A 13,078-nucleotide genomic window follows, 5' to 3' on the forward strand; every position below is an offset into this window, starting at 1 on the left:
ATAATTAACAGAAGTACTATTAGCCTGGACATTTGTTTTATTTTTAATTATTTTATTTGCATTTCTAATCAATGGTTGAGGAAGAGAAACCAAGATAGGAAAACGAAAGTAAGAAAATAACTTGCCAGTTTATAAAAAAAATACAAGAGAAGATTTTGCTATGGAGGAATCAAGTTCACATGTTTTGAGCTGAATTTCTCCATAGGTTTCAGGACCATTTTCTGATACCAAATTGGGGTTCTGAGTCCACGGGTGCTAGAGGTAAGACTGGAGAACAATCTTTCCAGCGCTTATTCAACACTGCACTTGCCATCTAATAAATGACAAAAAATACTGCAGACACTGGAATCCAAGGTAGACAAGCAGGTGGCTCAAAGAACACAGCAAGCCAGGCAGCATCAGGAGGTGGAGAAGTCAACATTTCGGGTGTAGCACCTCTTCAGGATTGGGGGTTCCTTTCTTCCCCACCTCCTTTGTCTGAAGCTTCCCGAACACGCAGCCTCAGTTCTGAAGATGGGTTACACTCAAAACGTTGACTTCCTGATGCTGTGTTCTTCCAGCCTCCTGCTTGTCTACCATCTAATTAATGACAGCAGTAAGGCTCACAAAATTGCCAATCCAATCATTAGACCAGCAGATCTGTAACCCCGAAAGCCCCATTAGACAAAGTAGAAGCTGCTGAGGAAGGTCAGGAGGCAAGGGTGATACCTGAATAGGCCCAGTGGCAAGTATATAAAGAAGGATCCAACTTGCTTGGGTTCAGCTGCAATAGTTCTCCTTTATGGATGCAAGGGATGCAGCTCAGCCTTGGTGGAGTGGGACCATATGTTCTGAGGGCACCCCAGTCTGCTGCAGAAAGGATGTCTTGAATGAGCAGAATGCCACTAAGATGCTGGCAAGGCTACAAAAGGTCATCCCTTCCTGGTGCCTAAACTATGCTAATTGGCTATTCACCTCCATGGTCACCCCTGAGAAACTTCCTCAGCAGTGGCAATGCATCAGGGAGCCATTTCAACATGGCTCCCCGTTATTTTCCTCATCCCACCCCAAAAATCCAAGCTGACCAGGGTGAGAGCAGGAAAGTTTAGTCCAGTGCATCGGAGCAACATTTATTACATGAACTACAAAAGGAGAAGAAACGTCAAAGTTACTCCCTTTCTACAAAGACTGTGAATATGGAAAACTAACTGTAAAATGCCAGAAGAAAATTTAGCCTTCCAATTTCTTTTGATTTCTACTTTTTTAAAAAGGCAAGAAATATTTGTGAGGGGGATCAAAATCCCACTTTGAGCATCTAATCAGGCCTTCGTCAGTGGGGTCAGATACTCAGTAAAAAGCTCCTTTATTTTCCACTAAACAGTTTGCATCCAAGCAGCGGGCGGCATGGTGGTTAGCACTGCTGCCTCACAGTGCCAGAGACTCAGGTTCAATTCCCGCCTCAGGCGACTCTCTGTGTGGAGTTTGCACATTCTCCCCGTGTCTGCGTGGGTTTCCTCCAGGTGCTCCGGTTTCGTCCCACAATCCAAAAATGTGCAGGTTAGGTGAATTGGCCATGCTAAATTGCCCGTAGTGTTAGGTGAAGGGGTAAATGTAGGGGAATGGGTCTGGGTGGATTGTGGGTCGGTGTGGACTTGTTGAGCCGAAGGGCCTGTTTCCATACTGTAAGTAATCTAATCTAACTCATGGTTTCAGTCTATTTTGTTGTTGTGCAAGTGCATGCCCAGTTAATTCCCACCAGCTCTGTACAAGGAAACACAAATTGTAATCAAATAAACAGTGGCCATTTCTCACCTCAGTGAGGGTGATAAAAGAAATATTACAGGGAGAGAATTTCCAAGCCAAGTTATCCTGTCGTTTGCATTGAATGTATACAATCTCTTTTGACAAATCTCAGATTGACAGATCACATCTATAGGCAATAGTATTAAAAAATGAATGGTATATACCTCTTCAGCTTGCATCATTTTAAACACTTCTCCAAACTCAGAGTTTTCACCAGTTCCAATCACAATGCCCTGGACAGAAGAAACAAGCATAAACAACTTCACAGTGGCACATCATACGTATAAAAAAATCAAAGATTTGCAAATACTGGAACTCAGGAACAAAAACAGAAATCACTGGGAAAACTCAGCAGGTCAGGCAGCATCTGTGGAGAGAGAGCCGAGTTATTGTTTGGAATATGGTTCTGAGTTACAAGTCCATTACCACTATACCACTGCCTCAGTACTTAAGATCAAGATAGCACGGTGGCTCAGTGGCTAGCACTGCTGCCTCACAGGCACCAGGGTCCCAGGCTCGATTCCAGCCTCGGGTGACTGTCTGTGTGGAGTTTGCACATTCTCCCCGTGTCTGCGTGGGTTTCCTCTGGGTACTCCGGTTTCCTCCCACAGTGAATTGACCATGCTAAATTGCCCATAGTGCTAGGTGCATTAATGAGAGGGAAATGGGACTGGGTGGTTTACTCTTCAGAGGGTCGGTGCGGACTTGTTGGGCCGAAGGGCCTGTTTCCACACTGTAGGAAATCTAAAAAAAAGATTCGTGACAATTCAGAGTAAATCTTGGAAGTAGGTAAGAAACATCCTATAAAAGAGAAACCAGTACTTCGAGGGTCTGTACTGGTGTGTACATGAGGAAGGCTGCAGGGCAGGTCAAGTGGAGTGGAATCCCTCAGATTCCAGTACTATGTACTATTATCACTTCTAAATTAAGAAGATTTAGATTCAGAAGTTGATACCAAACAAGGAAAGATGAGTTGATTTTGAGGAGGCATCTCAAGAGCTGAAAAAACAGTTTTGGGGCAGATTTCATCAGTAAGTGAAACAGATTCAGGGGAAATGTGCTACATAATGCAGACAAGTGGAAGGGAGGGAAAAGAATGGAAATAAATGGTCCATGAATATTACCAAAACAGTTGAGGATAAAATTTCAAATGTGAACTTGCATAGAGCTATCTTCCATTTCCTCAATCTAGTAAAGCAGAGGGCTCACCAGTAACAACTTTATGTAAACAGTTCAACATAATCCCGAGGAAAGTGCTCAAGACTTGTTTCTTAGATTTCATAAAGAGTGAACTTAAAAATTAGAATAGAAGTTGATTGTTTTTGACTTGAGTGGACATGATGGGCATAAGGGTCTTTTTCCATGCTGGAGATATCCACGATTCTATGACTCCAAAGGTGAAAAATTAAGTGCCTTAACTCTTTAAAAAGTTTAAAAATGTTCACCCTGAGGGCAGCAATCAAAACAGTAAACATAATATGTCAGAATATGACTAATACTGCAAAATAATATTTTAATGAATTCGTAGTTAAGTCATATAACACTCTCACACACAAATAAACAAGGGTGTGTATTAAGAGTACCCAAGAAGCTCAAATGATATTAAAGAGGCATCAGAGTACAGACTCATAGAATCAGAGTAGGTCAAGAGTTTACCGATAAACAAGTAGTGGCAACAATAACTGCTGATGTTCAAAATTCAATCAGAATCAGGAAAATAATTAGAACAACCTTTATTAATATCTAAATATCTAACAGAATGGAGTAGTGATCAAAGCAATTTGATGATATCAAATCTTTTCACCTGCCTTTCTAAAAAAAATTTTTTCACTAAACCAATGACATCACATGAAATAAGGTTTCAGGTATTAAAAAGTGCAAAATTCAGAGCAAAACAAAGTGTGGCGTCCTCTAGCAGATTTAAACTGTTTCTCACATTTTGTTTAGATAAAGGCTTTTCCACTTCTACTGTTGAAATTGTGGACAGAGTTATCACTTGGTCAACTGAATGAATCAGAAATCTCTCAGAAGGCATTAGTAACAATTTATATAAACATTTCAGCATAATCCCCAAGATGTCCTCCAGACCTGTTTCTTAGGGTCTGTAAACAGTGTACATAAACAGCAACAATATATTTGGGAACTTGGCAGAGTAACAACAGAATGTTTATTTACAAATTGATAGCTGAATTGGCCATTTATGCAGCATGTTGAATTGTGTTGTTCTCAAAGTCTGTCACTGTATCAAACAATGAAGAAGGTCTGTATGTCCTGCCAGTGCAATGAAACAGGATATCAATGCCATTAATGTCACCACTGTGCACCTTGATCAGTGGTTCTGCACCCACTCCAACTGTAAGTGCATGCATGGTGCAGCTGGCATCATTGTTGCACACATGTTAACTGCTGAACACCTACCACCTACCTGCTTGTCCTTCTCATCATCCTTTCATCTCTCCATTTACTGCTTTAATCCCTGTCACCACAGTGCTTTGCTTCCTGCCTCATCACATTTTTACACAGGACTCCCTTGTCGTCCATTTGGCACCATATACAAAATCTAAATATTTCATTAAAAAGACCTTTCATTTACACCCTTCCCCATTTTCAGATAAAGTGGTTTGTCAAATAAGATTCATAGCACCTTGGCTCAGAGTGATTTTTCTCTTGCAATCTTCTGCCCTTCACTTCACCAATTATGCAACTGTGATATTTGTTATCCATATCAGGGTGATTGCAAGGCTGGAAAGGCAGTACCTGCCACTTCAGGGACCTGTCAGTATTCACTCCATCAGTGCCATATTTAATCATTCAGCTATTGACCACCTCAGATACTGCAAAGCCCACCACACTATGACACACGACCATGATGGCCCAGCATTCCCTGCTTCAGAGCAAAGATGGTGCTGGGAGATGGGGTGGTGGATTGGAAGGGTGCTTTTACTCCAGCTGACCACCCACAGAGGACCGTGCCATCAGACCTAGCCAGCTTGGACCCAACTTGCAAAATGGATCAATGTTGAGGGAGAAAGCATAGCAGTGTCGAAAGAAGGTAAACTATCTTCTGTTCTCTGGTTGTATCTGCCCTCTGCTCCCTCACTATCAGAGGATCATCAGTCACTCTAATTTTGCAACTGCATCAAAGCTCATGAACTTCAACTCTCACCATTACACACATCACATCCATTTAACTATTCTCACCAATTGTGAAAAAGGTGTATAAAATATTAGCATTTTGGAATTTGTATTTTAAAGTAGAGGTAAAATAGAAGTGTGGTTTCAATTCTGTTCAGTTCTTTTTAAAAAGATCAGGAAGTCATTAGGAGCAACAAACTAATTAAATCATTTTTGTGACTTCAGTTAAGTGCCAAGCAGGATACCTGTGATGTTAACTGATGAAGTGTTGACAGTGTTTTTATGACAAATAGAAAAAGCAGATGAGTACTGCTGAGAATTTTGAATTCAGCTCAGAATCTGGTTTCAGTTCAGGAGAAGAGTTTCACCTGAGGAGTGCTTTTGTTTGTGAAGTCTCTCAGCTGTAAGGTTGTGTCGAACTCTTTATACTATCAGACCTGAAAAGATGCTTATTTGATCAAAGGCGGAAAGAAATCATTGGGCAATCACACTTCAAGAGAGTTAGGTAAGAAAGAAATTAAAGAGTCAAATAGGAGTGACACTTCACTGGGATTGAGCATCTGTAAAGGGGATTGTTTGGAAACAGGCTGAAACTCTGCTTTGCTGTTTATGTTATAATCTTTCTAAATTGTCACATATACACATATACATATCAAACTTCTTTGTATGTAATAAACTTGTGATCTTTGATTAAATAATATTGGCAGCCCCATGTGAATATGTTTTCAGTGACTAACTGTCAAGCTAACCAACTGCAAAAATTATACTTATGATCTATCAGCCAATTTTCAGTCTGGGATTTGATTTGTCTAACATTACGACTGGCTGGGATTATAATATCCATTTCAATCTCCCAAAATAGTAACCCTCTCTGCTCTATGTCAGTCCGACTCACTCACTGGGGACAATTTGGTGAGGCACTGCTGCCTCATAGCGCTAAGGATCCGGGTTCGATACCACCCTTGGATGACTGTTTGTATGGAGTTTGCACATTCTCCCTATGCCTGCACGGGTTTCTTCTGGTTGCTCTAGTTTCTTCCTACAGTCCAAAGATGTGCAGGGTAGGTGGATTGGCTGTGAGATTACAAGGATAGGGTAGGGAAATGGATCTAGTTGGGATAGTCTTTGAGGGTCAGTATGGACTCCATGGGCTGAATGGCCTGCTTCCACACTGTAGGGATTCTATGAACTCGCCACTGTTCCTGCATCACTACTAACCATTTTTACACCCATTTCTACCGCCCTTAATCCCTTTCTTCATCTCAGCACAGGAAGAAATTACCTATATCTGCACTGCAGGCTGGCAGACATCAGGCATCTCATTCTGTATAAGGAGAAGATCCTCAGTCTAACCAGAGAAAAGGACACCCACTCATGTAGGGACAGGGAGACCAATGGACACACAACCCACTCAGCTTCATTGTGTGCTGCTGCTGCGTCCCATTAAAACCAATACTTAATCTGCATAAGTTTTTATCCATCTTACACATCTAATTTCCACTCTTCTCTGAGGCAGGAGTATTACCCAGTGAACCTCCATGAGGAAGATGTCAGCATGAGAAGCCCTCAGCTCCACTCCTAGCTTTGAGGAGGAAGCTGCTGAACACTCAGAGGATGCACTAGCAAGGCTTTCATCTGCACCCTCCACCAACTTACAGACTTTAATCTTTTTCTCAGTTAGACTCAGGAGTACAGTCGGGTGAATACATGATATGACATTGCTCTGTAGCTGGTTGAAGGATAAACATCCAAGGTCTATCACTTCAAATTCCCCTCCCACTACTCCAAGGACATGCAAGTCCTGGCCTCTTCCACTGCCAAATCCAAGCTACCCACCAATTGGAGGAAGAACGCCTCATCTTCCGCCTTGGGATGCTTTAACCACATGGCATCAACATCAATTCCACTAGTTCCCAAATCTCCCCTCCCCCTACCTCATCCCAGATCCAACATGGCACCACTTCTTGACCTGTCCAACCTGTCCATCTTCCTTCCCACCTATCCGCTCCACCCTCCCCACTGACCTATCACAATTACCCCCCCCCCCCCCGCATCCACCTATCGCCCCCAACCAACCTTTCCCCCAGCCACACACCCACCTCTCTATTTATCTTTCATCCCCGTTTCCCCTCCACATTCCTGATGAAGGGCTTATTTCCTCAGATGCTGCCTGAACTGTTGTGCTTTTCCAGTGCCACACTTTTCCACTCTAGCAATCAGGGTACTATCAGAGACCAGTTACTGCTCAGTGCAAGGCCACTATGATGGTTCTCTACACGATCAAAAAAATGGTCTGTTTCATACCACAGACCACGGCATTACACACTTATAGTTCAGTGTGTAAGTGCGGCAGCTGTGAAGCATTCTCTCCCAGTGATAGCTTTGGAACATGTTTGTTAAAACATAACTCAGTGTCACTTTTAAACACCTTTGTCGAATTCAATTTTCTTAGCTGACATGACAAGGAGATAATTAGTGCGCACATGTAATGATCATGATTGATAGATTCTTAATTCTGAATGTGCATTCTTCGACAGTGAATGACCTGCTGATGAATTGCAAATTGAAGCCAAATGGATCACATTACTGAATTACTATAGACACAGTTACTGCAATCACACCTAGAAAAGCCTCCAATTCCAAAAATCTTACACCCCCAGTCCAAAGAAAGATAATGTCACTTGTTCCACCCACTTTGTAGATGATGGTAGTCATTTTTTGTTATTGCACGGTTGAGTTTGATCTGCCGTTTCAAGGTTCCAATTTTGTTTCAGTGAGTGAGCTGCAGGCTCTGTCTATGACACACAAACTCCCCCCATCCTTCATGTTGCTGTCCCTGTGGTCCCTACGACTCACCCTATTTCAGTTCAGCCCCTCTATATACCCTCAGAGTTCATGATATTAGAAATTCTAATGCCCTTGACAGCGCTAAACCTCCCCCCCATAGAGGTCAGAGTTACCATAAGCTGTTTGAATACCCTCTCCAGAGCTCCCAGTCCCTTCCTGTTCATAAAGTGGTCTCACAGTGCTATCTACAATTTACCACATGACTGTCAACATTCTGTCAATGATTCCTGTACAGTGAGGCCTATCCCTAGGCCTTATGTGCCTGCTTTCCACAGGAGTCCATGGATTGCTCCCTGAAAAGCCATGACTTGAAGTGACCAAATCCCCAGAGTCTAACAGTAGCTTTCTTCCTGGACTGACCAGCTGCCTGACTGATATCTCCACAGCACCTCAATTGACATATCTGTAATGGCCCAACCAGTTGCATTTGACCTACAGGATGAATCGTGACCCAATCCCTCAACTACAAAGACACGGATCCCCAGACATATCTATACCTCTCGGCGAAAATGAGGACTGCAGATGCGAGAGATAAGAGTCAAGAGTGTGGTGCTGGAAAAGCACAGCAGGTCATGCAGCATCTGAGGAGCAGTAAAATTGATGTTTTGGGCAGAAGCCCTTTATTAGGAATATCTGTCTCTCTGATTGTGCAGTGCTCTCTACCATCACAAACTGCCTGGCACTGTCTCTGCACTCTGCAATGCAATGCAATGAAGTTCTATTACTAAGCACAGAAGGCCCCATGTGTCAAGAAAGCAATATAACTGACATAGAAGTCTGCAGTCTTTACATGAGTACATAAGTCAATAATTGTCCACTAAGAAAGCAAGTGAAGTATACAGATTCTAGCAGCATTCTAGTCAGGACAAAGTGAGTGAGTGCTCAGAAAACAAGCCAAGAACCATGAGATGCATCCAATGCAGATACATGAGATTCATGTATGTTCTGCACACAATGTGACCTAGCAAATTCTAGATGTCCCTGAGCACCAACATAATGTTGAAGGGCTGAGTGATGCGTGAGTTGCCTGACAGCACTCATGCTGTTGTGGGTGAGACTAGTAGTTTGACAATACCACCTTGCATTGACGCAGGTTCAAGGAGGATGGTGGCTGTGGAGCCTGCAGCGACTTTGTGGTGAAGAAACAGTTGGATGGGACAATTATTCACGTTAGGAATTTGTATCACCTAACTTCTCAGGTAGGAGAGGAAAACAGGAAATAGCATCTAAATTAGGATAGTTGGGGCTTTAATGAAAGGTTAATGCTTGGAAATAATGTTGTTACTCAATGGCAAGATTCCAAAGCCACTTTTTATAGCTTGTGGGGGAATAAAATGTTTCTCAATGTGGGATTCTGACCTATTCATTACCTCTGTATTGTCCTAAGTTTCTTACCGTTGATCATGTCACATGAGGAAGATTCTGCTCTCTGAACCACAACTGGCTCAATTTAAATGTTCCTTGATCCAGAAAGATCACAAGCACTGGGTTTGCATTTGTGGTGAGTGCAGCCCCCTCCAGTCACATTGTAGCCATGAGAAACAATAACAGAAGTTTGGGAGAAACGAGAAGAAAACTGGTAAACTGTAAACTTGTAGGAGGAGTCAAAATGATGGCATGGTGGCTCAGAGATTAGCACTGCTGCCTCACAGCACCAGGCACCCGGGTTCGATTCGTGCCTCGGGCGACTGTGGGGCACATTCTCCCTATGTCTGCGTAGGTTTCCTCTGGGTGCTCTGGTTTCCTCCCATAATCCAAAGAAGTGCATGTTAGGTGAATTGGACATGCTAAATTGCCCATAGGCAAATGTGTAGGTTAGGTGCATTAGTCAGGGGGAAATATAGGGTAGGGGAATAGGTCTAGGTGGGTTACTATTTGGAGGGTTGGTGTGGACTTGTTGGAACGAAGGACCTGTTTCCACACTGTAGGGATTCTAGATGCAACTAATGGTTTCCTGAAATTCTTTTAAATTTGTTTTCAGGACATAAGCATCAGTGTTTTTGCAAGCATTTATTACCCAATCCTAATTACCCAGACAGCAGTTCAGAGTCAACTACATTGCTGTAGATCTGGAGTCACAAATAAGCCAGATTTGGTAACAACACTAGATTTCCTTCTTGAAATGACTTAGTAAACCAGATGGATACATTTGACCACAGTTACCATTAGGCTACCTTTTTAAAAAAATTCCAGATTTCTATTTGAATACTAATTCACCATCTGGGATTCACACCCACATCCACAGAACATTAGGCTAGGAGTTGCTGGTTTACTTGCCCAGTGACATTACCACTCCACCACTGCCTCCCCTTATCCAAGGTTACTCACTTATCCCCTTGCAACACATAATGTGCAGATTTATTTTTGCAGCAGTTATATAAGTGGAAGGTGTTTATGTCTTTATCTGCGTGCACAGTTGGCACACTACTCACGTACTTTAAAAGAGAGTTAGCAAGGGAGATGCGCTGGAGTAATAGCTGCATACTAAACTATTACATGTTTTAAAACACAAATTTCAATCTAAAATGAGCAACATTACAACTGATTTGCTCATTCTGGAGGTGATTTCTTATGTAGTATAATTACAGTAGACAGGGTGTGTTCTGCCCACTTAAACAAATCAGTGTGAGGTTTATTTATTCCTTGGGGCTATTTCATAAGCAATAAAGAGGCTTCACAGCAACAACAACACCAGCACGGTTACAGAAAAGTAGGAGGCTTCTCAGCCCTTCATGTCTGTGTTGGTTGTCTGAAAGAGCAATTCACCTCATGCCACTCCCTTGCTTCTTCCCCACAGCCTTGCACATTCTTCCTACAATTGTCCAACTCCCTTATGAATGCTGCAATTGAACAAGCCTCCACCACACTGTCAGCATGACCTGTTCCAGGTCCTAAGTACACACTGCGTGAAAAGTGTTAACCTCATGTGGCCATTGTCAATTATCTTAAATTCATGCTCTCTCATTCTCAATCCTTCTACCAATTAGAGCAACTTATCCGTGACCTACTTTGTTCAGATCTCTTGTGGTTTTGATAACCTCAAGCAAATCTCTTCTTAAAAATCTCTTCTCCAAGGAAAACAGTTCTAACTTATCCAATCTATCTCTGGAACTGAAGTTTTTCAGGCCTAGGATCATTTCTGTGAATCTTTTCTGTAACTTCCCTAATGCTCTCAAATCTATCTAAAGTAAAATTATAGAGTCATACAGCACAGACACAGACCCTTCAGTCTAACTTGTTTGCACCAACCAGACATCCCAATTTGACGTAGTTCCATTTGCCAACATTTTACCCATATCCCTCTAAATCTTTCCTGTTCATACCCCCAATAAATATTGTAAGATGCCTTTTAAATATTGTCAGAACTGGATGCAATACTCCAGCTGAGGCCTTTCAAAATTTAGCTAACCTTCTTGCTTTTGTACTCTATCTTCCTATTCATCAAGCTTAGGATACTATATGCATTATTAATCATGCTTTCCATACATCTTGCCACCTTCAATAATTTGTCCATGTAGTTCCCTCTGCTCCTGTACTCCCTTTGGAATTGCATCCTTTATGTTGTCTCTTTGTGTTCTTCCTATCAAAATGCATCACTTCACACTTATCTTCATTAAATTCTGTCTATTACTTTTTCACACTCTCCACCTCACTGTCCATGTCTTTTTGAGGTTTTACACAATCTGCCTCACAGTTCATAATGGTTCCAAGTTCTGGACCTCATCTACAAATATTAAATTCAGTCCTGGACACCAAGACCTAGGACATTAGTCTATATCAAAATGTTTTGGGAATCCAACGTCGGCTACTGACTGTGTGTGTTCAATTCATTGTTTCCAAGGAGAACACCTTCTAGTTACTGAAGTAAAGTATTGTCACATACCTCTTTGAAAGAGGAATATAACTGCCTAGCAGGTAAAGAGTATACAATTACGGTTTTGTAGAGTTTGATTTATCAGACTGATTCCATTATCAGATTAGTTTTATTCTTAAATAATTTGAAAGCAGCTTTTTTGTCTAGTGCGTCTTCAAATCATAGAGTCACAGAATCAGAAACAGATCTTTCAGTTCAGCTCGTCATTGCAAACACATTTCCTAATCTAATCTTTGCCAGTATTTGGCCCATATCCCTTTAAACCCTTCCTATTCATATACCCATCCAGATGCCATTTAATTGTTGTAATTTTACCAGCCTCCACCACTTCCTCTGACAGCTCATTCCATACACACGCCACCCTCTGGGTGAAAAAGTTGCCTCTTAGGTCCCTTTTAAATCTTTCCCCTCTCACCCTAAACCTATGCCCCTCTAGATGTGGACTCCGCCAACCTACAGAAAATAACTTGTTTATTTATCCTATCCATGCCCCGCATGATTTTATAAACCTCTATAAGGACACCCCTCAGCCTCTGACTCTCCAAGGAAAACAGCCCCAGCCTATTCTGGAAGAGAGTAGAACAAAAATGAACTAAATTAATATCTAAAAAAATGAGATGGAGAAACAATTTCAAGAACAGGTGACAGAATTAAAAATTATTCAACTGTGCAATGTCTCAAGACTTTTAAATTCCTCTTCAGCCAAATGTACATTTTAGCTTGAGAAAATAGTAATTTATTAAAGTAGATACCTTTCCATTCCCACATCGTACAAGTGTTCCCATGAATGCAATGTTTTGAAGAGAAGTCAGATCCCCAGCTTCTGTTAAGGTTGCAGCACTTTTGTTACAAGCTTCTGACTCCCCTGTGAAACTCGATTCATCGATCAACAGATCAACAGCCTAAATTAAAACCAATAAACTAGTTAGTTTTAATACCTAGGTGGAAATAAAATTTTCAAAATTAATAGGAGATTTCTATTTGTTAATAAAATGCTAATGCATAAACAGAAATTGCAATCATTAGTTGAAATATAAGTTTCTGGCACTTACAGTCATAGAGATGTACAGCACAGAAACAGACCCTTCAATCCAACTTGCCCTAGCCGATCAGATAAACGAAATTAGTTTAGTCCCATTTGCCAGTATTTGGCCCTTATCCCTTTAAATCCTTTCTATTCATGTACCCATCCATGCTTTTTGACATTTTAATTGTATCTGCCTCTACCACTTCCTCTTACAGCTCACTCCATACACACATTACCCTCTGTGTGAAAATAAATGCCCCATAGGTCCTTTTTAAATCTTTCCCCTCTACCTTAAACTTATGCCCTTAGTTTTGGACTCCGTAATCTGGGGAAAAGATCTTGACTATTCACCCTCATGATTTTATAAACCTCTATGTGGTCACCCCTCAGCCTCTGACGCTCCATGGAAAATG

At 41.6% G+C, this 13,078-nt stretch overlaps 1 protein-coding gene across 2 annotated transcripts in view; it reads right to left on the reverse strand.

The window, feature by feature from the left end:
• Positions 1–13,078, reverse strand: part of LOC122558260 (calcium-transporting ATPase type 2C member 2-like) — an 82,441-nt gene that overhangs the window by 38,542 nt on the left and 30,821 nt on the right. For both annotated transcript variants that reach the window (XM_087995745.1, XM_087995744.1), the window contains exons 8-9: positions 12,391–12,540; positions 1,947–2,015 (exon numbers count right to left, since the gene is read on the reverse strand). In XM_087995745.1, the coding sequence (XP_087851871.1) occupies positions 1,947–2,015; positions 12,391–12,540 (219 nt within the window). The remainder of the gene's footprint in view (positions 1–1,946; positions 2,016–12,390; positions 12,541–13,078) is intronic.

Source organism: Chiloscyllium plagiosum, unplaced genomic scaffold (genome assembly GCF_037043375.1).
Source record: "Chiloscyllium plagiosum isolate Xiang-an unplaced genomic scaffold, Cpla_swu_hap1 HiC_scaffold_17, whole genome shotgun sequence".
NCBI lineage: Eukaryota > Metazoa > Chordata > Chondrichthyes > Orectolobiformes > Hemiscylliidae > Chiloscyllium > Chiloscyllium plagiosum.